Genomic DNA, 25,284 nt, shown 5'->3' on the forward strand with positions numbered 1-25,284 from the left:
CACACGTACCTTAGTACAATTTTTGAAGAAAGAAGACTTTAACTTTATTTTCTTGTAAAAATCACGCAACAAGTTAATGGAATTGTGTACATTAGCTTTAAAGACAAACTATTACGTCAGATCCATATAAGTAAATAACAGGGACTTGTGAGGTTATAAACGTCAACAAAATCCCTTATAAATAGTCGAGGTATTGACGATTAATGCACACAGAAGAAGAGTGTGAGATAGTCTCTAGAGTTGTCGTTGAGTCATGCAGCTCAAGAGGTCTTCATCTTCTTCACCCTCCATGAAACTCAAAACCCTATTCTTAAACCTAATCACACACTCTCTTTACCGTTTTTTACGGTATCTCTCCAGAGCCAAATCCATTCTTATCGAGATATCTAAACACAACAAGAAGAGGTTGTTCATGATGATGTTTTATTCAACAAAGTCATCCATAAATCAACACAACATCTTCTTCGGATCCTCCAATCTAGTCCCTGACCCTGAACCTTTCCCTTTATCTCTTCATGGTCATGAAGATGAAGAAGATAATCATGAGTCTCAGTACCTCCAGTGGCTAGAAGAGAGGGTTCATGGGAACATTAACATGGATGGTGATCATAGTATTGAGGAGGGAGATGTTGGTGATGATGATATTGATCATTTAGCAGATATGTTCATCGCGAGGTGTCATGAGAAGTTCTTGCTGGAGAAGGTTGAATCTTACAGAAGATTCCAAGAAATGCTGGCGAGGAGTTTGTGAGAATTGGAAACAAGAGCGACGACGACAAAGAGTTTGTTTTTACTTTGTTTTAAAATTAATTCTTGTTTGAAGGATATGTCTTAGTTTGCGAAATGTTTATCTTGATTCATTTTGGAGGAGGCCTAGATGCAAAGAGAATTAAGCCTATATACATCTTCTGAATGTTTCTAACAAAGTGCATAGTGTATACATATGATGAGTATAAACGATGAGACTTTTTGTTGCAATAATGTAAGTCGATCTATTAAATTAATTATATACATCACACTTACATAAACTAAGATAAAAACGTTATACAAAGTTACCAGCGACCATGAAGATTCTTAAGTAAAAAATAAAATTAACGGACGATTAAGACGAAGTTAATATTGGGCCGATAAAGCCGCCAAAGGCCCATTAAGAAGAGCCGAAAAAACCCAAAAACTAGAAGATCCCAAATCAGAAGAAGGAAGAAGAAGCATCGTCTCGTTTCTTTGTCTCTGAGTAGCTTTCGTTGTGAAGCTCTTTCCCGCTTTGTAGAGATGTTCATCCTCAGAGTTCATTCAGTTGACTTGGAGCGACCAATCTCCATCGAAGAAGAAGACACAGGTTTCACCTACGCATCGAAGAGAGCTCAGCCTCCTCTTAAACTCATACAACCATCATCATCTCTCAAAATCACCGAACGCAAAGGTTTGATCCATCTCTACCGGAACTCTTCTCACAGCTCCCTCCCTAACCCTAGCTCCCGATCCACCACTCTATTCATCGTCGCTGTTCCCAATTACTTTTCCTCCCTCGATTTCATCCGATTCTGCGATTCCCGCATCGCTAATGTCTCCGAGATCCTCTTCATCAGGTTCGTCGAAAGCTCCATTTCTCCGATTGCTTGATTTGATTCTTTAAGGATTAGTATGATTATGGTTCTGATTGTTGCTGGTAGTGTCTGATTTTGGTGATTCTTGGGAATTATTAGGAACGATGGAATGGAAGATCGATATAGTGTTCTTGTCACGCTTACTGATCAATCTGCTGCAGATGGATTCCACAATGATCTGAATGGGAAAAAATTTGCACCATCTGAGGTATATAATATGGAGTTAATAGTATTTTGTTTTTGTGTGTGTGTTCATTGTAGTGTAAAGTAACGTTTATTGGGTTTTTTAGGCTGAGGTTTGCCATATTCTTTATGTAATTTCGGTGGAACACACTGAATTTGGTGAGGTTGCTGCAGAAGCACCTGCTGGATTTACAGAGTTACCTACTTGCCCAATATGTCTTGGTGAGTTGTGCTTAAGAATACGATTTCTATGTTGTTTTACTGCGTAATATTTTAAGTATGTTTAACTCACGTTGCAATATTTGGACTTTTGACTTATGCAGAGAGATTAGATCCCGACACCAGTGGTATAGTCAGTACTCTTTGTGATCACTCGTTTCAGTGTTCTTGCACTTCAAAATGGACTTATCTGTCCTGTCAGGTCAGTGGTTTTCTCTTTCAGTGCATTTTCAGTTTATATGGTGGGTTGGTGTTGCATTCGCGATGGTCATTAGTTTGTAGTGTTTGCTTAGCTATACTCTGCAGCTTTAATGCTTTGCATATTTCTGGTGTAAAATGAATCTGATTCTTCTAATTCTTAACAATATATATGCTCATTTCGTTTGTAGGTTTGTCGATTGTGTCAACAACCAGATGAGATATTAAGCTGTTCTATTTGTGGGAAAACAGAGAACGTATGGGCATGCCTTGTCTGTGGCTTCTTAGGTTGTGGAAGGTAATGCTTGGTTTGCGTTTCCAGTGCAATAAGATTTTAGATAACCTGTTATTATAGCCACATCTATATCTTCCTTAGAGGTGGAAGTTTCATTCTCAGTGAAATATGTTTTCAATTGTAGATACAAGGAAGGGCATTCAATCAGGCACTGGAAAGAAACGCATCACTGCTATTCTCTTGATTTGCGAACACAACAAATCTGGGATTATGTTGGTGACAGCTATGTTCATCGGTTAAACCATTCAAGAATTGATGGAAAGTCAGGAGAGATGAACACTCGTTGTCCATCACACGAAGGGGACTGTGGTCTCTGTGAGTGTAGTGAGGATACAGGAATTAGCGGAGCCATCTACAACAGCAAAGTTGATTCAGTACGATATCGAATCACCCTTTGTCTTATCTTTTTACTGGAAAATGCATCAGTTTGTCTCAGTGGTTGTAAATTTCATTATCTGACTTAAGTTTTTTGTGGAACAGATTGTAAGCGAGTATAATGACCTTCTTGCAAGTCAACTGAAGGGACAGCGACAGGCAAGTGGTTCTTCTGATGTTTGTTTCATTCTCTTCTTATTTATGAACAAAGGATGAAGTTGTAGCCACCTAATGGTGTATTGATGGTTTTCAGTACTATGAATCTCTCATTGTTGAGGCGAGAAGCAAGCAGGAAGGTAATATCGCCGAAGCAGTTGAGCAGATTGTTGTGAACAAGATGCATGAGGTTCAGAAAGAGATTGAAGAATGTGAAGAGGAAAAAACTGGTATCACTGAGGTAAGAGTCTCTCTGCCTTGTTCTCTTTTTCGATCATTATTCCATTCTTGACAGGTTTCCTTATGAGATGATTACCCTGCAAACTATAATTTTGGTTTATTTCAGGTTAATAGAAAACTTATAAAAGAGCAGGATACTTGGCGTAAGAAGGCCAAGGAGATAGAAGAGAGGGAAGCTGCATTGCTAGGATCAAAAGATGAGATGATAGTTGATCTTCAAGAACAGGTAAGCTTCTAAAACTCATTGAGGTTTGCTATTAACGTTTCACGAGTGGTAGTATGACCTGACGTGATAGTAATGGACTTGTACAGATAAGAGATATTACGTTTTTCATTGAAGCCCAGAAAACCGTAAAGAAGATGTCATCTGATTCGGATGGTATACGCGAAGGAACCGTCTTACCAGTGCCTATCAGAGATGAGCCAGTTTCCTCAGTTAGAAGGCAGAAGAAGTCAAACCGGAGAAAGTAAGTAGTAGATTTGTGATGCTTTTTAGTTTTAGGATTTACTTGGGTTTTGATGTATATTGGATTAAAGAGCATCCAAAAGCTAAAGGTTTGAGTAGTAATATTTGATAAAATCAGAAACAAAACGTCTCTATCTCAGTACATTGTATATACTGGATCCACTAATGGTTTATGTGATTTGGAATGTTCAACTGAATTCAGCTATCTGTTTAAAAAAGTTCCTGTGTTCCATTATGCAGGATCATTCTTACTGTAAAACTGCAGCTTGACCAATTGATAAGTCTTTTAGACTTGATAGCATTTACGCTGAGATATATATATCCCACGAAGATATCAATCAATTAGCTTTAAAACAAACTATTGCATGAATGCCGTATAAGTAAAATAATAGGGGACTAAAAAATATAAATGTTAAGAAAATGGAACAAAATATATACACTTGACAGAAGAAGCTCTCCAATTAAATGATTACAATCTACACTTGCCCATATACACGAGATGAATAATCTATAGAGAATATATTCATTGCCTAAACAAGAGATATGAGATAATATGATCTCAATCCTGGTTTGCAATGCTTTATAAATTACCGATCAATGCACACCAAAAATAACAGAGTAAGAGAGTCTCTAAACTCGTGGTTTAGTCATGCAGCCGAAATGGTCATCATCTTCTTCATCAACCTCTGCCAAGCTCAAAACTCTATTCCTAAATCTCATTACCGATATAGCAAAAAAGAGAGACATCATCAACGATATACCAAAAAAGAAGAAGCTCATCAAAGACTCACTTTACCGTATCTTACAGTCTCTCTCAAGCGCCAAATCCATTATGAAAGGCGTATCTAAACTCAACAAGAAGAGGTTACACAGGATGATGTTTCACCCAACAACAAAGTCATCCAAAAAAAACCATAGCAACAGGTTCTTCCTTGAATCCTCTACCGTTGTCGACCCTTTCTCTTTCTCTCTTCGTGGTTATGAAGATGATGATTATCATAATCATGATCGTTACCTCGAGTGGGTGGAAGAGAAGGTTGATGATAAGCATAACAACATTGATGATGATCATACTGTTGAGAATGAGGAGAGAGATGTCGATGATGATGATGATGATGATGATATTAATCGTTTGGCTGATAGGTTCATCGCGAAGTGTCATGAGAGGTTCATGTTGGAGAAGGTTGAATCTTTCAGGGAGTACGAAGAAATGTTGTTGAGAGGTTTGTGAGAATCGAAGATAAGAGCGACGACAAAGATCATTTTTTTATTTATTTTGTTTTAAAAAGTAATCCCTTTTTTGATGGATTTTCTTAGAACTTTTTTTTCGTAAGATTATTACTTTATTTTGTTTTAAGAAGTAATCCCTTTTTTGATGGATTTCTTAGAACTTGTTTTTGGTAAGAAATTAAAGACTCATTACTTAATTTATGTACTAGTTCAAATCTATTACCACTCAATATAATATACTATGTTTTTAGTTCTCTGTTTCCATAAGCATTATATAACAATATTTATTATATAAAGGCATGGAAACAATTATTATTCGAAAAAACATATATATTCACAAAGTCCTTTCAAGCTTTCTTCAGTTCTTCCGCAGCGACATTTTTCTTCCCGCCATAATCAGTCGTCTTTCTCTTATTATCGACCTTCGATGATGATCCGCAATCCATCGGCGCCGGCGAGAATGGCCGGACATTTATTATCTCTCGCCGGAGATCATCCACGGATCTCTTCAACTGTGAATTCTCCGATCGAAGCTCCTCCATCTGCCGTTTCACAGCCAAACAAGCCTCAGCCACGTCAGCACTTCCTCCGTGTAAATTCGAACCGGAAACATGGCCCGGTTTATTCGTTGGTTCAGCATTTGACCCGTCCACGTGTTCGATTGCGATTTTATTCATAACCAGGGATTCTTCTCCTAAGCGAAATCTCAGCCGTCGGATTAAAACCATGCTTGATCTCCGTCGGAACCTTAATTCCCCATCGGAAATTCACGACGGCGCGTCCTCTCAACGGGAAAGACGTCCTCGCCGCGAAATCAACACCGGAGATCAATCCAGCGATATCTCCAGCACATGCAGAAGGCAAAACCGTGACTTTTTTAAATACCCCGGCGTAACCGCCGTTAACCGCCGGAACATCAATAGACGAATCCTCCTCCGACACAGATCCGTTCATCGATTTGAAGAGAGTTGAGGAGGAGGAGGAGTGTGATTTTTTAATGGAGAAATCGCCGAACCGAGGTTTGAAGTGAAGCATGAAGCTAGGGTTACCTTTTCCGACGAGATTGAACTCGGCGGTCATGAGCATGGAGCTAGAGATCGGCGAACCGAAAGATCCGGTACCGGTTTTGACGATAACCGAGAATGGATTCCACGTGTCGTTGGGACGGTAAGCGATTTTGAAAGAAGGACCAGATTCGAAGAAGGTAGAGAGATTGAGAGTGAGCTCTTTTGATTCACCGGCGACGATACCTGATTGAAACGGTAAGCCTAAAAGACTCAAAGGGATCTTAGCTTTCATAATCGGCTTCTGCTCTTCCCGGAACTTCATTGACGCCTTCATCTTCGTAAAAGTTCGATTCCGATTTAAGAGACTGATGAGAGTGCAAGTGAATAAGTGATGATAGGAGTGAGGGGGCCGGGAGATATAAACGAAGTTTTCGAGCTTTTGAATATTTTTGAATTTTATTTTAAATTTTCTTCAGATTTTGGCAATTTATGTATAATATGTCAGACACAGGCGGAGAATCTGCTAATTTTGTTTTGGCTGGACACTTGATCATTAAATCACATGAAGCTACCTCCGAGGATGTGGTTTCTCAATTTTGCCCTTTGTCTTTACAGTATAACCTCTATAAATTAATACGTTTTAAATTAATATTTTTCTGTAAATTAATAAGATTTTTGGACAGAAATCAATATAAAATTTGACATAATTCAATAAAATAATAAGAAAATATTTTTTTTGAAAATTCTATGTAAACATATAGTCAATCAGTATCATCAAATTAATTAATATAATGATATAAACTATAAAGTATATATATATATATATATAATATCTAAAAGAATTTAGTAAAATATGGTTGTAATGTTGTTTGTCTATTATTGAATTTGCATGTTTGTTGAAGATCTCTAATTTTTTTCATTGCATCAAAAGTTTTTGATGTTGTTTTCTCATATCTAATAAAAATTATGCAGAAACTATATTAATAAAAAAAATTACAGGTTTTTATCTCTAATCTTTTTTATTATTTTTTAAGAATAAATTTTTCAAAACTATAAAAACAAAAACAATTTCTTCATTAATTAATTTTTTATTAATTTATCGAATTATTAATTTATTCATAAACTAAAATCTCTATAAATTAATAGAATTTTATGGTCTAATCTTATTAATTTGTAGACGTTTTATTGTATATAATATACAAAAAATAATAATGGTTCGTTTTATAATATTGGTGAAAGTCATGTGGCCAAAAGATTACCTCAGTGGGTTTTGGAGTTCTTGAAGAGTATTTTATTCATCATGACAATGATCTAACATTAAGTGGTGTTGTGATTTATACAGGAAATTATGTTCAAGAATCTGAAGACTAAGCTAATGAAACTCAGAGACAATGAGAAGTTTATTCGAGGAGTTCTAGATGGAGGAATATATATTGTTGATACGGAAAAGTCGGAGCTTGTTGAGAGAGAGAAAGGGTTCTTTGTCAAGTGATTATGACGACTTAGTGACTAATTAAAGGTAAAAATTTTGATGATGATTGTTTGTTATTGCTTAATGTGGAGATTAAGTTATTTAGTTTATAGAGAGATCATTACTAAACAATATCCTCTGTTTCATTTGTTTCATTTTTATGTTGCTTTGTGAATTTTATAATAATCTAGAGATTTGGCTTAATCGAAAGACTTGGTTTTGTTGATTTTTCATTTCTTTGTTTTTATTTTAGTTTTTTTTCAACTTGTTAACGATTTTTCTGATTTGATATTATCTACTACTACCATTTTACCGGGGCCGCTCATGTTAATACAAACTAATTCTATTTAGAATGGCTCTTCATCCTATTTAGAAAACAAACCAAGGACTGCTTTTAATTTAAACAAAAATACATAAATTTAACTAAATTCTTGTTTAGACTAACGATAGTGTTCAGGTGCTAAAAAAAAAAGACTAACAATAGTGTATTAAAAAAAAACAAATTAGATCGATGTTGGTAAGAAGCACCATATAGGCCCATGATTACGTTGTTAGTCACAATTAATAATTTAAAATTTTACATTCATATTCACTGTTAGTAATACTCTATTACTATTGAAAATAGTTTTTTTAGTTTTTGAACTTTTAGTAATTTCAAAATGATTTAATGGTGCTTCTTAGTTAAATAAACCAAACTCTAAATATCATTGTTTTATGTGAGACTGCACAGAATTTTATCAACAAATCTCAAATCATAACAACTTACCTAATTCACTAAAATTCATCAAAATCTTATACTATAACTTTCATTAAAACTCAAATCTTCACAAATATTTAGAGCTTCCCTGCTTCAGTCCTTTGTGTATGTTTTTGATTCCTCTGCTTGAAATTGTTAAACCAATTCTTGAGATGTTTGGTTTGTATTTCTTGTCATTTTCTTGTTTTTATTTCTTTTTTTGAAAATAGCTAGCTTGTCCTTTAATATTGAAACCAAATGTCCAAATAGTATAATAATGTCTTAAAAATTCTGGATCAGCTCTATGTAAAAAGTACGGTTGTGGGTGGGCTAGAGCAGTTTCAACTTTGACATTTATAAAAACCGCTCCAAAACGAATCAAATTTTCTAAAAAGGGTATTGGTTTTATTCAATATATATGAAATTGCTATACGAAATTAAGATTTTATAACCATTTAAATTTGACCAGGGAAAATGATTCCGTGAATAATTGAGTAATCAAAGTAGGTTAGGTGAGTGAGAATGTGCATCATAATTCTCCCATGATTTTGATTTCCTTCTTCCCCGGCAGGGAACAATACGTGTTAACATGTGAAACTCAATCATATCTTTTTTTTTTTTTTTGGACTAATAATCATATCCGCATCTACATCCACAAATATATGTAAACAACAAGAAGTTTTTAGTTTGCAACACTAAACAAAATAAAAAAAAAAGATTAATCAACAATAATTTATATAAGAAAAAAATGTATTCCAATGTGAATAAGTTTCCACCTAATACAGCACGAGTGTTGAAAGAGCATTATGCAAATTGGGATTAGTTGATTAATATGCAACCACTTTCGTTGTCAAAGCTTAGAGGTACACATCAAAATTCCCCTTTTCTATTGCTTTTCCACACGAAATCCAAATTTTAATGCTATATATTCGTAAGTGATCCGTTCTGGAATTTCGAATTTTTGGGTTGGCTAGGATTTTTGGAAGGGATATTCTCGACTAAATTGGATGTTTTCAGCTTTGGGGGTCAAATATATAGTTCATAAAATTACAATTGGCAAGAACCATTTTTTTTTTTTTTACTTGGACCATAATCCTCCCATCTATATATTATCTTTGTTTTTTTTTGTTTTTTTTTTGTCAAACAACTTTGTTTTATTATTTATAAGTTTCACTTACCAACCTAAGATTTTGCAGTGTATGTGCTATCCAACGATTAAATTGAAGTAATGCAAATTTCGAAAATAAGGAAAGTGCCAGCCAAGCAGGGAGAGGATACACCAGAAGTTTGGAACTGGGAACCACGTCAAGTATATAGATCATGGGGCTCACAAACCCATACGGCTCTATCGGCCACGTACTGGCAGTATCGCTTCTTTAGCCGCCTATGTGCTCCGAATCCAGAAGAGACCACAAACCAAACCCTTTCAATATTGGAGTTTTCAGCTCTCTCTCTCATTTTTTTTAGCCGTTGTATTTCTTACATAACTCAATTCTTCACGTATTTCTTACTAAAACTTTCATTAATTAAACTCAAATCCTCACAATTCTTCACGTTTGTAAACGAAAATCAACTGTTCAGTTGTTCCTTAATCTTGTTAATTAAATGATCAATTATGTATGCCTTGTTGGTGGTTGGTATAATATCAATACCACACAAATCCCCCTTTTAATAAAAGGGAAGTACACAACTTAAGTTTTATAGACTTTATAAAAAATATAAATGGTTACAAATGCATACTAATAGGTTATATATAAAATATACATTAATCATATACTCTTCATAAAATAACTCTTTATATATAGATAATAAATAATAAATCCATAAATCATGGAGTATATAGATAATAAATAATAAATCCATAAATCGTGGAGCAAATATATCATGAAGATCACAACATAGTTATTTCAAATGATCTTCTTTTTAATAAAAGAAAAGTACATAACATAGTTTATATTATTTATATTATAATATAAAATAAAGAGAAGTACACAATATAGTTTATATTATAGTGATTAGATTATATTATTTAATTTAAAATTATAATCGTAGAGTTATTTCAAATGATCTCCTTTTTAATAAAAAGAAGTACACAATATAGTTTTTGTAGACTTTATATTTTTAATTAATTATAAATGATTACAAATAGGTTATAGATAGGTTATAGATTAATTCATATATTAATGGTTACACCTAAATATTGGGTGCAACCTTAATTGGAGATATTCCAAATTGATAATTGATATATTAATGGTAATAAATAAAATCATGGATCTTTCAAACTGTATTTTCAGAAGATTTTAGTCATATATCAAGTTGTTTCCAAAGATCTTTAAACACAATATTAGAAATTTACTTTCCACAGATTTTATTGATAAACTATAACGTTCAATAAAAATTACGACCATGCTAAGCACAAATTGAATTTTGTTTTTATATTATAATTTTAAGACTTACAAACTCAAGCACGAGTTAAATTTTTATATACTCTAGCACGGAAGCTGCTGGACACACTCTAGCACGGATTAATAATTTTATATACTCTAACACGGGTTAAAATTAACAATATAAGACTTACATAATACATTTACATTTCATGAATAATATTTACAATAAAAATTATTTGCATGAGTTGCATCCAAATAATATTATATACAATTACATATATAATATTTTAAAAATAATAAAATGTATTTCAATCCGTGCTGTAGCACGGGTCCAAATCTAGTATATATTAAAAAGTTCTGCCATATACATAGTTAAATACCTCTAACATGTTCTTGTTCGAGATTTTTCCAACTAGTGTGTATATATTAATTATACAATATAAGATGTTTACTTGACTGAAATAGATGTAGTGTCGTTCTTTTCTATTTTTGTTGGTGACTAATATTGTTTTCTATTTTGTTTTGTTTAAGACAGTAGTATGTATATCTTGTTGAAGATATTATATATAGTGTGTTCGATTGATAAGTACTGTAGAGATTTCAAGATATTGTTACTTATATCCAATATGTGTTAGAAAATCTACAACAAGTATATACATATATAAGATATATAACACTACACATTATAATTCAAATGAGTTGACCCAATATTATACATATATAAAACACTTAGACATATATGGATTGGCATGGTAAAAGAAAAAAAAAAAAAAAATAAAAAGATAAAAGAAAAGTAAACCAAGTAAAATGAAGAAAATATAGTCGTCAGGAAGTGCAACTGCCTCGTGCACCCGAGAGGGTCATGCCATTTCCATGTCCTTATATCATTACGTTCGATTACGTACAATCTTATCTTCCTGGAGATAACTGTTATCTTTTTATCTCTTGTTACTTGTTAGTAATCTTCCTGGAGAATTCTCATCATGAACATTATACGTACGTTTTTAAATGTATACCACTAACTGTGACATTTTGTGGTTCTTATCAAGACATGTCTATATGTTTTACACCTTGCATATATATTTTCTTTCGCATTATTATGTCATCAAAATAATTTAATCAACATGTATCTGAGATTCTCGTTGTTAAGGCTATAATCATTAGATTAAAAAAAGATTTTGGTAGTGGTCCACACAAATTGTAGTTTTATGTTGAACTTTAGAGATTGCAAATGATAAGGCCATTAAGGTGGTTGGGTTTGTGTACATTACATGGGGACAAGTTTCTGAGATCCTATATAGGTATTTTATTTAATTGAAGCCACCTGGATTTATGCGTAATATACCTAAACACACATTGCCAAATATACTAATGGCTACTTTTACTTTAGTTCGACTATGTTGAAATAAAAATACATTTCACTTGGAAAATATCGTATCGATGTGTCACCTTCGTATATGTACTCCAACGTTAATATTGTCATTTTACACTATGTCTATGTGTACACATTTAGCTGTATAATTCAGAAAATGACCGTAAATTACTTAATATATCGTACGTATAATATCAATGATACTCTTAACAATATTCTAAAGAAATATATAATGAATTAATGTCTTAAGACATTCCAAAACGAGGATTTTGTTAGCTGGAGGGGTCCGTGGACTTCCTTTGGATTTATAAATCTCATGTCTTCGGAAACAGCCTAACAAATCTCTTTCACCAATATAAATGTAATCTCATAAGTATATGTTTATTAATGAATCCAACCCAAACCATAGTTTATCTATTGAATCTCAACAAGCCATCATTCAATTTCATTTGCCTTTATTTATTACTAGTATCAATAGGATCTTACGTACGTTCTGCTACATATACACTAGAAATACGAGTTGACAAAAACAAAAACACTAAAGATATATTACTTGTCACTAAAACTTGTAACTCTAAAAATAAGTTTATTCTTATCATTTTCTTCTCTCTCTTCCCCTATATATAACCATATCATAATCACTAAGCATACAAATTCACCAACTCCCTCTCTCTCTCTTCTGATCACGTAAACCCTAATTTTCTTTGCCTACAAAAACTATGGAAATTGAAGCTACCACTATACAGAAACGAAGAAGCATCCCAACCATAGCCATGCACAAACAATCAAAAACACTAACCAAATCGAAACCAAAGATCCGAATCATCCACATATTCGCACCGGAGATCATCAAGACGGATGTCTCCAACTTCCGTGAAATCGTCCAGAATCTCACCGGAAAACAAGATCATCACCACGATCTCCACCACCAACAGGGTCTCAAAAGAAACCCTAGATCTAGAGTAAGTCATCATGATCATGATCATCATCATCATCATCAAGTTCATGACATGAACAAGAGCCATGGTTTCTCCATAAGCTCGGAAGCCGAAGACGAAGAAGAAGAAGGGATGGTGTCAATGACGTGGAACGGACATGGCGGCGAGACCTCCGGTGGATTCTTGAATGGCTTAGGATATTACGACGGCTTCATTCAGGAGCTAGGTGAACTCCCCTATATGCCCTTGGCCATTGACTCTACCGATGCAGCGATGCTTCCTCCCACTTACATGGCAGCGTTTTCGCAGAGCCTCACCAATACTCCTAATTAAACCGTCTAGAGCGGAAACATCTTTTTAAAATTCTATTTATTCAAGTAGGTTAACTTAAAATAAAATTTTATTTCTTCTTTATATACAAGCTTTTAGCTAGAAGCTAATTTTTGGTTTTTTCGACAATTATAAAAGTTTGACTTTTGGATAATCATCTTGTGAATCGTGGGGAGATTTGGGATTATGATTATTAATTACGAGTTCTATTTCTTAATCATATTCTTCTTCTCTGGTTTGTATTTTAATATGTGATTACCATATTATTTAGGCAGCGTAGGTATCAATTGAATCATTAGAAAGATAGATATGAATCATAATTAATGGTCATCTATGCAGTGTGTGTGGATCATTTTGTTAGTAGAATTATGATAAATTGAAAATAGAATTTCCCAAAAATACGTACTAAGAAAACCTTTTTTTATGTAAGATTCTGAAAATATGTAACAAAATATCATTAGCTTTGGCTATAACTTAATTAACTAACATTTGTTGAATGCACGTTTAGAAAAGTTTTAAACTGTTTTCTTTTACTCCAAATATCTATACATATTTGCGAATTGTTTTCTTTGCTTATTCAAATGGACCGAAGAAATAGATATATACATATTGATTGATTGACTGATAGTTACTTAACATAAGATAATCACAAATGGGGCCATAATTTTAATTCAAGATACCAAATATAATATATGAAAAATACTTATATGAGCCGACAAGTAACCACAATTACAAACGTGTGTGTGTATGTGTCATGTTGGTGAATTGTGAATTTGTGATGATGCATGATGATGGAACGACACATCAAAAAATAACTAAAAATGTTAAATCTGAGCTCTCTCTCTCTCTCTCTCTCTCTCTCTCTTACAGAGAAAGAGTTTATGAAGATCAAAAACAGAGAAAGAGTTTATGAAGATCAAAACAGAGAATCTGTAAGTACTTGGAAAACTTGAGAAGACTGACGAAAGAACATAAGAGAAGGACGATGTTTTAACGTATGGAGATGACCCTCAAGGTTATAAAGTTATCAACTTCAAACATTTACAGACACCAACTTGGTGGTTGGCTCTTTGTAAGTAACACAGAAAGAACAAAGGAACAAGAACAACAACGGCTAGTAACATCTAACTATCGTATTCAAGAGTTTCTACAACAGTGGATGATGGTGTTTCCATCCTCGTTAGAACTTCAGGCACTCCTGCTGTATCTCTTACTATCTGCGGGAAAAACCAAACAAACAAAAGCAGTTAGTGCAACGATCTCAATCCATCACACCACTCTTAACAAAATCTGAGCATGGTATTAAGCAAACTATTCAACAAACTTACAAGAATCTCTTCGTCTAGATAAGATATCATGAAGAATCTTTCAAAGGAACCACCTAAAGCAAATAACACTAGTTGGTTCAGTGCACAAGTGAGCAGAAAATGGTTTATGTATAATAAAATAACGAATAAAGTAGCTTACTCAGGGGAATTCTTAGACCACTGGCTAAAGTATCCTTGATAAGAGCAGGAAGCTGCTGCAAAGTTGTGGCCGCTTGAACCAATGCCCCTTTTAGCTGTTCAGGAACTGCTTCTTCAATGACTGTTGGGGATTCAACCATACCTTCAATATACTCTTCTCTCAATCTCAGAGGTCCCTCAACAGTCAATTTCGATGACAGAATGATTTTGCTTTCTATCTGCAATTTTTGTTTTCACTGTGAGTAACATCCTCTATAATTCCATACTACATCTAAACAAATTTTGAAAAAGTGTTTCAGTAAGTTACCGAGTTCAGAAGTTTGATATTTGCGGTGGCCTTTGCGTTAGCATCCTTGATCAGTATCTCCATTTTTGATAAATTAGCTAATGTTGAAGGAAACCTCCTGAAACAATACAATCAGATAGCAAAACACTTCTAAACTTTGAATAAAAAAAGAGTGAGAAAGTGATAAGTAGGTATGTGTATTTACTCAAAGATAACACGAGCAGCGAGTAAACCAGGACTTCCAGAACCAAACCACTCAAACTTCCATCTGCCTTCGAAACAAGGAGACCTGGAAAGCTATAGGAACCAGTTAAAAGACAACTAACCTAAAAAAAAACAAAAGCAAAAAATTGTAACCAAAAGAGTAAAAGAAGCAACTACGTGGTTGGTCTGGGAGTCGGGTTAAGCCGCTCTAGACTCGTAATCCTCTCATTCACATCAATCCTTTGCATATTGGTTGTTTTCCCTGTAACTAATGCCTCAAAGCCTCCAGCATCCTTCAACTGTGTACATAGACTAATTTCAGAACAAACAAGATTTGAAAAGTTCAAAACACAGAACTGTTCCTAAGTACTTTAACAAAACCCAATTGATAATTCAAAATCTAGACTTTGAGAAAGAAAAAACAAAAATTCTGTTTGTTTTTATAATGTCCAAAAAAAAATAATACAATTTCACCTCAATTATCCCCATTTTGTTCCTCAGCATAAGACAGAGATAGTAAAAGAGACCAGATTTCAAAAACCAGAGATCTAAAACAAATACATTTAACTTCATATATCGACCCAAGTAATTAAAGTCCAAGAGTCTTACAGCGAGAAGAAGAGATTCCTTAGCAGAAAGGCGCTCCATTTCTCTGGCATAAACAGAAGGAGATCCTTGTACTGTTTCCTGCACCATTGCTCTTAAACCCCTCCTTCTCCGGTACGAACTCCTCCAACCCTTCACCACCGGAACTACAGCGACAAAACTCTTCGACGGTGAAGCTGAGCCTGGAAATCCCAATTTAACCGCACAGGTACCCGTAATCGAACTATGTATCGACGCCATTGAAGTAGAAGAAGCAGGCGAAAGAGACATGGAAGGAAGCCAAAGAAAAAAGATTGAGAATTTTTGTGCTTTCAATCAAACAACAAACATCAGAAGAAAAAAAAAAATACAACAGAGTTTTGTAGGAGTTTTTCTGGTTTAATCCGGTTCGATTACGGATTAAATTGAATCCCTTTACGGTAAACCGGGGATTGGGTTTGATTTGATAGAAGAAAGAAGAAGAAGACTCGATAAGTGCCAAAGTTGAAACCTTTCTCTCTCTGGTTAAATCTGGTTCGTTTCCGGTTAAAATTAAACCCCATTACGACGAATCGGGTTTGGGTTTGATTTGATACAAGAAGGAAGACTCTCTTCTCTCTCTCTCTCTAGTCGAAATTTCTCTGAATTTTTTTCTGGTCAGTGTTGTGAGTGTGTTTTTACTTTTTCCCGCCATGGAATCCATGGAAATCGACTCCGAGAAGGTTCACGAACGGAAGCAATCGGACTACAATTACCTGGTTCGTTAACCCCTTCACTGTATTTACTTCGATTGAAAGACGCTGGGACCTCGTGTGCTCAGACTCTTTCTACTTAATTTTGTGTGCGAGAGCTAGGGTTTGTATTCTGATTTTGTGTTTTGTTTGTTGTTCTTGTTGTTGTTTGTTGAAATTGAAGCAGGATGAGAGATTCGAGATACAGAAGGAGATGTACAGAGGGCAGCAGTACAGTCAGATTTACTTTGCTCGTCTTCATCTCATGAGAACACTTCTCTACTCTCTTGCCCCTACTTGGAAACCCCACTTGCCTGGTCAGTGTGCTATTGTTTCTCTCTTTTTTTGATTTCATGAACAAAGAAGAGCAATTTTGAGGATTTTCATGGGTTTAGATATAATTTGGTGAAAAATCAGTAATTTTTAGGGATTACAGTTAAGAAAGATTGATAGTATTAGTTCTCTGGGTAGTTAAGGTGTTTTGAATCATAGATCTGAAATGTGAAATTCCATTTTTGCAGTTTGTAAGGTTTTGGGACTTGAAGAAGGAAAAGAATGCATTATTGTAGGAACCTTGTTCAAACACATGAAGCTTAAACCTTGTGTTCTCGATGAATATTCTAAAGAGGTTGGTTTCTTCTTTATAGCCTCTACTTGGTATGTCTAACTATATTAACTTAAATTACTGAGTACATTAAACACTAATGCAGAGGTCAGTTACTCCGCTTGTTAAACCACATAACTTTATGCATCCTGATGATAATCTGATCTTGGAAGACGAGAGTGGTAGAGTTAAGCTTGGAGGCTCTGCACTTTCACCTGCAATATATGTGACAGGTATGCAAATTGGATTATGAATGTTCTTTGCTGCATTTTTTTTTTTTGCGTTTGTTAAATTGTGGCAAATGTTAGAGATTTTGATCGACCTTACCTCTCTCAAAAGACGGGTTCTTTGAGAAAATGAATGTTGAAATATCCGTGTGGATTGTAGGTGTTGTTGTTGCCTTGCATGGGAAGGAGACTAGTGCTGGTGAATTCTTTGTTGAGGATGTACTAGAAGCTGGTTTACCGCCTCAGATAGAGCGGCCTATCGATCTACGTAAGTCTAGCTGTGTTCTCTTTCTTTTGCTATCCTCGTAGCTCAATCATATCTTTAAACAATCTTTCGTGGACAATATTACATCCATATTGTTCTGCAGAGGAAGATAAATACGTTTTGTTATTGTCGGGGCTGTGCATTGGAAGCAAATCGGCTAATCCCCTGCAATTTCAGCTTCTTGTTGACCATATAACTGGACATCTCGGAGATGAGGAGGTTCAAATCTTTTTAACTTTCAGATTCTTCAATATATTTTCTTTCCTTAATCTGTAATTTATGCCTTTATGGTTTGAACAGGAACAAGGCCTTGCAGCACAGATAGTACATGTGGTTATAGCTGGAAACTCTGTTGAATTTCCCCGTAAACTCATTAATGGACAGGTACTCATAACTTTCAATGCTAATATTTTCTCAGATACAGTTTCATTTATCTGCCACAGTTACGACTTATGATCTTCGTTGGTTGATTTTTTGCAGAACTTGGCCTCAAAAGATCAATCAACACTATATGAGCCCATCAAAGAGCTTGATATCATGTTAAACCAGGTCACTTAACCAGATTTACCTGTGGGTTATCGATTCTATTGAGATGAAAATTCAAATTCTTGTTCTTTTGTGGATTTTCTTAGATAGCTGCAGGAGTTTCAGTAGATATCATGCCAGGCCTGAATGATCCAGCAAACTTCGCATTGCCTCAGCAGGTTTGTAGATACATACATAAATATCCAAACACTGAATTTGTATCTCTAAATCTGATTCATAAGCCTTCTCTTCTGTTCAGCCTCTGAACAGATGTCTTTTCCCGGGATCCGCACCTTATAACACCTTTCGATCATGTACAAATCCTCACTCATTTGATGTCGATAATATCAGGTGTGGTTGTTATTAAGAATGGATACAATCTCTCTTATTCTTACAACGATATAATTGCTTGAGTTTATCTGACTGCAAATCTACAAACCTCAATTGGGATTTGACATTTTGCAGATTTCTTGGAACATCTGGTCAGAACATTGATGACCTTGACAAGTACTCGGAGGCTGAAAGCAAGCTTGATTTTGTTGAAAGAACGCTGAGGTGGAGACATCTTGCTCCCACTGCACCTAATACGCTTGGTAAGAAAGAGCTCATGTCCCCTGCAAATTAACTTTTTTGAACAAAGCCCTCTCAGTAAAAAGAAAAGGGACGATATTCTCTTTTTAGTCATTTGGTTTTTGATTCATTTGCTTGTAGGTTGTTATCCTTTCACCGATAGAGACCCTTTCTTGATTGAAACCTGCCCTCATGTCTACTTCGTTGGGAATCAAGATAAATATGACAACCGTTTGGTAAAGGGTATAACCTCCCTTACACAGCGACTATAAATAACATAATAGTTTATCTTTTTCGAACAGTGCTTTAAGTTTTTTTTTTATTGGGAAATATGAATGCTGCAGGGTCTGAAGGGCAGCTTGTCCGGTTGATCTGCATTCCTAAGTTCTGTGATACCGGTATTGCTGTTGCGGTGAGTTGAAATTTTAGCAAATTCTACTCCATATTCTTTCATAAATTGCAAAACCTGTATCTATGAAAAACTTGTATCTCAAAATCATCATAATTATTTGCAGGTGAACCTAAAGAATCTGGAATGTCATACTCTAAGCTTTAGCACTCAGATAAGCTAATATCATAATATTGAGCTGTTACTTTGGTAGATTCTTCCTGTCTTGGAAGTGTAATCTTGAGCTTTTTCACTAATTCTCTTAAGTTCTATGTTATTTCTTATGAAACTTCCAAATCTCATTGGTCTTCTGTCTTCATTTGGATAATCTTTTTGTCCTAGTAATTTGTTTTCTTTCAAGTTTCAACTAATAATATCTCGACCGACGTGTTTTGAATAAGATCTATAGTTATTTTAAAGACTAATAAATAGCAATTAATTGGGCTTTTATAAATTTTGGATCTAAAATTCATAGAGTCAACGATTCATAGTTTTAATGAAAATCATGAAAATTGGACTTAAAAGTTCCACTTCAAATTTTGGTATATCTAAGATATTAGATGTAATATTTCGGTATATGTAAGATATTAGATCTTATAGATGCTGCAATACTATTGACAGCTACATAATTAACAGAAACAGACATTCAACTTTTGCATAATACACAAAGCTAACCAACGTTTACATTCATTTTATTAAAATATTTTGAGAAAAAATATTAATGATGAATGAAGAATGAGCAGTTTATACTGAAATTATTTTAACATTGTGTGACTTGAGAGGGGAATACATATAACGAAAAAGGTTTTTTTAAATTTTACCATTTCTGTACAATTTATCTTTGTATTATTTTTCATCGTCTAATAATATAATAAAATTTAATAAACATGGCCAATAGTGTATTTTAGATTTGAGAGGACATTTCAAAGAAATGAATACCATGTCTCAGCTTTTCAATAATTATATCAAGAAAAATCTTTTTATTAGATAAATCATTTTATGGAAATAAACGTATTAAAGCCTTTTATCATCAAATGAATATATATATATAAAAGGAGAGAATGAAAATTGAAAAAAAAAAAAGGCTAAATATCATTAATTTATCTTCATGTTGATTTCAAGACATAATGTATACTATTTTGACNATGAATATATATATATAAAAGGAGAGAATGAAAATTGAAAAAAAAAAAAAGGCTAAATATCATTAATTTATCTTCATGTTGATTTCAAGACATAATGTATACTATTTTGACAAAAAAAAAATGTATACTACAATCCCAGTTTTTTTATGGTAAATTAAATCATTACTTGATTGATTAAAAAATCAGAAAAAATAAATATTCAAAACCCAACACAAACTTACTACCAAAGTTCCGGACGAGTTTTCTACTGTCAAAATCAAAGAATTGTACTTTGATTTAGATTCGGACACTCCAGCTTCGTGGGCATCATCACACGGTCATATCTCAAATTTTGGGTTTCAATATTCTTGGTTTCTATATGTAGTCCAAGAATCTCCATTATGCTCACCATATCTTTATTGGTGCACTGAGTTGATCCCCTAACATTCACTAAACTCCCTCTCAATGGGAAAACACCATAGCGCTTTCTCCCTAAGACGAGGAGATGAAGATAAATCGATTTCAATTTAGGGTTTATTTCAATTTAGGTTGTATTTAGTGATTGCAATCAATTTCAATTTAGGAATTATTTAATCGGGTCTGGGGCTGGGTCCGTGTTCAGGATCGGATAGTTATTTGGATTGACATTATGTAAATAACCGGTTTGTACCGGGTATACTTTACTACATACTCGTATATTAAAGCAGCAAGCTAACAGAACATTTATGATTATTACGAGTTCTATTTCTTAATCATATTCTTCTTCTCTGGTTTGTATTTTAATATTTTAATATGTGATTACCATATTATTTAAGAAGCGTAGGTATCAACTGAATCATTAGAAAAACCAGATATGAAATTATGAATCATAATGGTCATCTATGCAGTGTGTTTGGATCATTTTTAGTAGATATGAATCATATAAAATATATCACACCAAAAAAAAAAATCATATAAAATATATACCTTACTAGAATGATAAATTGAAAATAGAATTTCCCAAAAAAACGTACTAAGAAAATCCTTTTTTCTTTAATGTAAGATTCGGAAAATCTATAACAAAATATCAGTAGCTTAGGTTATAACTTAATTTAACTAACATTTGTTGAATGCACGTTTAGAAAAATTTAGAACTGTTTTTGTTTTACGTACTCCAAAAATCTATATATTTGCGAATTGTTTTCTTCGCTTATTCAAATGGACCGAAGAAATAGATATATACATATTGATTGATTGACTGATAGTTACTTAACATAAGATAATCACAAATGGGGCCATAATTTTAAATTCAAGATAGCAAATATAATACATGAAAAATACTTATATGAGCCGACAAGTAACCACAATTACAAACGCGTTTGTGTGTGTCATGTTGGTGAATTGTGATGATGCATGATGATGGAACCACACATCACAAGATAACTAAAAATGTTAAATCTGAGCTCTCTCTCTTACAGAGAAAGAGTTTATGAAGATCAAAACAGAGAATCTGTAAGTTGTACTTGGAAAACTTGAGAAGATTGACGAAAGAACACAAGAGATGGACGATGTTTTAATGTATGGAGATGACCCTCAAGGTTTAAAGTTATCAACTTCAAACATTTACAGACACCAACTTGGTGGTTGGTTCTTGTAACTTTTAAGTAACACATAAAGAACATAGGAACAAGAACAACAACCAGTGGCGGAGCCAACGTACAAAGAGGGGTGTCAGATGACACCCATAACATTTATATTTTTTTTAATTATAGGGTAAATTTTCTAGATAATGAGATGTTTTGGTTTAAAATATTCACAATGACACCCATGTTATATTTTTTTTGGTAATGAGACATCCATGTTATATGATCTACTCTTCTCTTTGACACAATGTATATTTATTTTGCTACTTAACCATAATGCCTAATCCATTTTTGTTGGCTAGAAATATATATGATACCTGTAAGCAAAATTTCTGGCTCCGCCACTGACAACAACGGCTAGTAACATCTAACTATCGTATTCAAGATTTTCTACAACAGTAGATGATGTGGTGTGTTTCCATCTTCGTTAGAACTTCAGACACTCCTGCTGTATCTCTTACTATCTGCGAAAAATAACAAACAACCAAAACCAGATAAAACTTGGTCAGTGCAACGATCTCAATCCGTCACACCACTCCTAACAATTTCTGAGCATGGGATTAAGCAGAAATATTCAACAAACTTACAAGAACCTCTTCGTCTAGATAAGATATCATGAAGAATCTTTCAAAGGATCCACCTAAAGCAAATGACACTAGTTGGTTCAGTGTACATGTGAGCAGAAAATGTTTATGTATAAATCATGATGAACTTCCTACCGTCAAAATCAAGATACATTTCTTGGAATCCGAGTTTCCAGCTGCGTGGGCATCATCTAACTTGTCAATTTGAGGCCTCGAGGTGTCTATCGAGGCTATACCACGACCTCTCTTTCGTCCCATGGATGATTTAAGTTTATCTTTGTCGAAATATTAATGCTGCAGAGTCTGAAAGGCAGCTTATCCGGTTGATCTGCATTCTTAAGTTCTGTGAGACCGGTATTGCTATTGAAGTGAGTAGTAATGTTAGCAAATTTCACTCCATTTTTCTCATAAATTGTAAAATCTATATCTCAAAATCACCATGTTTATTTGTAGGTGAACCTAAGGAATCTGGAATGTCATACTCTAAACTTTAGCACTCAGATAAGCTAATATCATAATATTGAGCTGCTACTTTGGTAGATTCTTCCTGTCTTTCAAAATGTAATCTTGAGCGTTTTCACTAATCAGTGCCAGTGCTCACACGTATGGAGGTCTTGGGCAAAAAAATTTGTTTTTTGACTTTTGTAATATTTATTAGTAAATTATTTTAATATTAAAGAAAAATAAAATGTTAATAACAAAAACAATAATATGAAAATAAAAATGAAAATCATTTTTGTTAACTCACAATGTTCTATAGTAATTTTCCACATTTAATTATTACTTTTAGTTATTCTTGTTTAAATATTTTTTTTGACTTATGTTGTTATATATTAGTAAGGAATTTATTTTCAAGATAAAAAAATTTCGATAAAAATTATAATATTTTCTAAAAAATAATTTCTAATCAAAAATTTTCATTATTAAAAACACATTATATTAAGTTAGCTAAATATATATAAGCTTACTTTTTTTTTTTACTCAAAATATATAAGCTTACTTTTTATATAAATATGACCTGTAACTTTAGTAGTATTTGTTTGGTGGCTTTTTGGACATTTGCCATTTTGCCCAAGGGTAGACACGGGCTTTGTCACTATAATACGCTTTAAGTTCTATGTTATTTCTCAAGAAACATCCTTATTTTATTTTTTTCAACTATATATAATGAAACTTCTTAATCTCATATTTGGTGTTCATTCCGATAATTCATTTGTCCTAATTTGTTTTTTTTTTGTACATTCAACTAAAATCTCAGCACGAGTTCTTAGGTGTGTCACATAAAAGGACAAAAAGGACCGACCAGATAGTGTCGTTGTCGTTGGTAAGAAGAGCGTGAAACAAAAAAAGAGACCGTAAAAAATAATCTTAAAAGAAAAAAAAGAGTAAACAAACAAACAAGTGCACAGAATCTCATGCAAATGTCTCTCTCTACTCTCTAGTCTCTACTCAACGGCTATATCCCCCACACACTTTATTATAACATTAAATAAACGTAACGCACTACTTATTATAATTCTCCATTATTCCTCCCCCAACGGTCCATTTCTTCATCCTTCTCCTCTTTATAACCCCAACTGTGTCACATCGTCTACTCTTTAATTTCTTTTTTTCTATATCTCTCTTATCTTACATCTACCGAGAGATGGATCTTGTTGTATTCACAGAGACTAATCCGACCAAAATCACACACGTGAACAAGAAATCCTCCGACGAATTGCTCCGTAAGTTCGCCGATCCTGACGACGACCACGTCGAAGAGTCAAAGTCAACGAAACGCCGCAAGAAATCTCAAGATAAGAGTAGTAGTACTCGAGAGAACGACGCTGACAATATAGATAGTAACGTTATTGGCTTGGTGGAGAGGAAACGGCTCTTGCTTGCTGCTCCGGCGGTGAGTAAACGGCGATCTCTGTTTCTCCGACAGCTTGCTTCTGGTAAATCACATCTTAGGAACAAGTCTCTCGTCAGAACTATCGGCAAGGTAATTTAATTACTATATCTTTATACTATTATAGCTACTAGCCTACTACAATTATAGTTAAGCTCTCCTTTAATTATAATTTGTGATTTTAATTAATCCTCTACTACTCTGTTTTGATTACTTCAGACATGGCGTAAAACAATGGAAGGAGCTTCTAGAGTTTTCATCGAGAAGCATTACAACAGACACAGGCGTCTCATCAACGACGTCGTCTAGACTTCTTCAACCTTTTTTTTTTTTTGTTTTCCTTTAATTACAAATTTGTCTCACTATTATTTTACATTCGTTTGTATTATTCTCACGTTTTTAGTATTACATATTTCTGTCTTCTTTTTTACTTTTAAGGCAAATCACTTTCATGGTTAATTTTTTTTTTTTTGTAAAGATTCTATCCCAAATTTAAGTTTGTATTTTATAATGTCATGAACCAAATAAACTCTAGCAATAATCAGCACACTATCTTTAGAAGAATAAAACCATTATATATTTTTTTAAATAAAGGAATAGTCCGAAAAAAAAACGAAACCCTTTGTTCTTTTAACCAACATAGAATTATAAAAAACAAAGAAATCAGATACAACATGGAATCTCTCATAACAATTTATTTTACCAAAAGAAAGGAATAAAGAAGAAAGCATAATAATAAACAAGTAGGCTCGTCACCGGGGGCGTTTAGCATTGCGCCATTGCCATCAAATTTAAAAGCATTTTTTGTGAACAATGGCCGGTCCGAATTCTTCAAACTCATCCTTAGTTATCCACGCCTACAATATAGACATCACATACTTAAACATTACAAACACCGGACCCCAAAAAAGACGTACTCCATGATCAACTTTGAAAACAATTATAGTTAATTTATTATTGTGTTTTTTTTTTTTTTTTTTTTTACCTTTTGAAAGGAAGTTA

General features: G+C 33.7%; 7 protein-coding genes and 2 pseudogenes across 8 annotated transcripts in view; 6 read left to right on the top strand and 3 right to left on the bottom strand.

The window, feature by feature from the left end:
* LOC104785157 lies at positions 197 to 991 on the top strand. The gene has a single exon (XM_010510308.2). The coding sequence runs from the start codon at positions 254 to 256 to the stop codon at positions 749 to 751; it is 498 nt and encodes a 165-aa protein (XP_010508610.1). The 5' UTR covers positions 197 to 253; the 3' UTR covers positions 752 to 991.
* LOC104785158 (BRCA1-associated protein-like) lies at positions 1,212 to 3,944 on the top strand. Its single transcript, XM_010510309.1, has 10 exons — positions 1,212 to 1,589; positions 1,707 to 1,815; positions 1,898 to 2,012; positions 2,114 to 2,211; positions 2,399 to 2,505; positions 2,627 to 2,876; positions 2,983 to 3,036; positions 3,131 to 3,274; positions 3,380 to 3,499; positions 3,586 to 3,944. Exons 1-10 carry the CDS (start codon positions 1,273 to 1,275, stop codon positions 3,742 to 3,744), a joined length of 1,473 nt encoding a protein of 490 aa, XP_010508611.1. The 5' UTR covers positions 1,212 to 1,272; the 3' UTR covers positions 3,745 to 3,944.
* On the top strand, positions 4,389 to 4,971 carry LOC104788818. Its single transcript, XM_019245175.1, has one exon. It carries the CDS (start codon positions 4,389 to 4,391, stop codon positions 4,968 to 4,970), a length of 582 nt encoding a protein of 193 aa, XP_019100720.1. The 3' UTR covers position 4,971.
* LOC104785160 lies at positions 5,185 to 6,484 on the bottom strand (annotated as a pseudogene).
* On the top strand, positions 12,614 to 13,456 carry LOC104785161 (annotated as a pseudogene).
* LOC104785162 (probable plastid-lipid-associated protein 13, chloroplastic) lies at positions 14,167 to 16,103 on the bottom strand. Its single transcript, XM_010510310.2, has 7 exons — positions 15,776 to 16,103; positions 15,344 to 15,465; positions 15,168 to 15,251; positions 14,984 to 15,080; positions 14,678 to 14,894; positions 14,539 to 14,591; positions 14,167 to 14,427 (listed from the first exon to the last, which is right to left on the bottom strand). The coding sequence occupies exons 1-7, from the start codon at positions 16,040 to 16,042 to the stop codon at positions 14,335 to 14,337; spliced, it is 933 nt and encodes a 310-aa protein (XP_010508612.1). The 5' UTR covers positions 16,043 to 16,103; the 3' UTR covers positions 14,167 to 14,334.
* On the top strand, positions 16,362 to 19,461 carry LOC104785163 (DNA polymerase delta small subunit). 2 transcript variants are annotated; one of them, XM_010510312.2, is made up of 14 exons: positions 16,362 to 16,509; positions 16,667 to 16,799; positions 17,004 to 17,110; positions 17,193 to 17,319; positions 17,474 to 17,581; positions 17,682 to 17,797; positions 17,879 to 17,962; positions 18,059 to 18,127; positions 18,211 to 18,282; positions 18,363 to 18,454; positions 18,569 to 18,696; positions 18,815 to 18,916; positions 19,018 to 19,085; positions 19,189 to 19,461. In XM_010510312.2, exons 1-14 carry the CDS (start codon positions 16,444 to 16,446, stop codon positions 19,243 to 19,245), a joined length of 1,329 nt encoding a protein of 442 aa, XP_010508614.1. In that variant the 5' UTR covers positions 16,362 to 16,443; the 3' UTR covers positions 19,246 to 19,461. The 2 variants fall into 2 exon arrangements, with proteins under 2 accessions (XP_010508614.1, XP_010508615.1); XM_010510313.2 differs by having other exon boundaries at positions 16,670 to 16,799.
* LOC104785164 lies at positions 23,938 to 24,745 on the top strand. Its single transcript, XM_010510314.1, has 2 exons — positions 23,938 to 24,375; positions 24,502 to 24,745. Exons 1-2 carry the CDS (start codon positions 24,037 to 24,039, stop codon positions 24,589 to 24,591), a joined length of 429 nt encoding a protein of 142 aa, XP_010508616.1. The 5' UTR covers positions 23,938 to 24,036; the 3' UTR covers positions 24,592 to 24,745.
* Positions 24,972 to 25,284, bottom strand: part of LOC104785165 (actin-104-like) — a 2,149-nt gene continuing 1,836 nt past the window's right edge. The window contains exon 4 of the mRNA XM_019245675.1: positions 24,972 to 25,139. Coding sequence (XP_019101220.1) covers positions 25,074 to 25,139 — 66 coding nt within the window. The 3' untranslated portion in view covers positions 24,972 to 25,073. The remainder of the gene's footprint in view (positions 25,140 to 25,284) is intronic.

This window comes from Camelina sativa, chromosome 5 (assembly GCF_000633955.1).
Source record: "Camelina sativa cultivar DH55 chromosome 5, Cs, whole genome shotgun sequence".
In the NCBI taxonomy this organism is placed as follows: domain Eukaryota; kingdom Viridiplantae; phylum Streptophyta; class Magnoliopsida; order Brassicales; family Brassicaceae; genus Camelina; species Camelina sativa.

Excerpts from the sequence above, each read along its gene's own strand:
- LOC104785157 (XM_010510308.2), top strand. The coding sequence starts at position 254 with ATGCAGCTCAAGAGGTCTTCATCTTCTTCACCCTCCATGAAACTCAAA.
- LOC104785158 (XM_010510309.1), top strand. The coding sequence starts at position 1,273 with ATGTTCATCCTCAGAGTTCATTCAGTTGACTTGGAGCGACCAATCTCC. Across the intron at positions 2,013-2,113 it reads TACTTGCCCAATATGTCTTG|AGAGATTAGATCCCGACACC; the intron begins GTGAGTTGTGCT and ends TGACTTATGCAG. Across the intron at positions 2,877-2,982 it reads ACAACAGCAAAGTTGATTCA|ATTGTAAGCGAGTATAATGA; the intron begins GTACGATATCGA and ends TTTGTGGAACAG.
- LOC104788818 (XM_019245175.1), top strand. The coding sequence starts at position 4,389 with ATGCAGCCGAAATGGTCATCATCTTCTTCATCAACCTCTGCCAAGCTC.
- LOC104785162 (XM_010510310.2), bottom strand. The coding sequence starts at position 16,042 with ATGTCTCTTTCGCCTGCTTCTTCTACTTCAATGGCGTCGATACATAGT. Across the intron at positions 15,081-15,167 it reads GCTGCTCGTGTTATCTTTGA|GAGGTTTCCTTCAACATTAG; the intron begins GTAAATACACAT and ends GTATTGTTTCAG. Across the intron at positions 14,428-14,538 it reads ATCTAGACGAAGAGATTCTT|ATAGTAAGAGATACAGCAGG; the intron begins GTAAGTTTGTTG and ends TTTTTCCCGCAG.
- LOC104785163 (XM_010510312.2), top strand. The coding sequence starts at position 16,444 with ATGGAATCCATGGAAATCGACTCCGAGAAGGTTCACGAACGGAAGCAA. Across the intron at positions 17,582-17,681 it reads AGAGCGGCCTATCGATCTAC|AGGAAGATAAATACGTTTTG; the intron begins GTAAGTCTAGCT and ends ATTGTTCTGCAG. Across the intron at positions 18,128-18,210 it reads TTGATATCATGTTAAACCAG|ATAGCTGCAGGAGTTTCAGT; the intron begins GTCACTTAACCA and ends GGATTTTCTTAG.
- LOC104785164 (XM_010510314.1), top strand. The coding sequence starts at position 24,037 with ATGGATCTTGTTGTATTCACAGAGACTAATCCGACCAAAATCACACAC. Across the intron at positions 24,376-24,501 it reads TCGTCAGAACTATCGGCAAG|ACATGGCGTAAAACAATGGA; the intron begins GTAATTTAATTA and ends TGATTACTTCAG.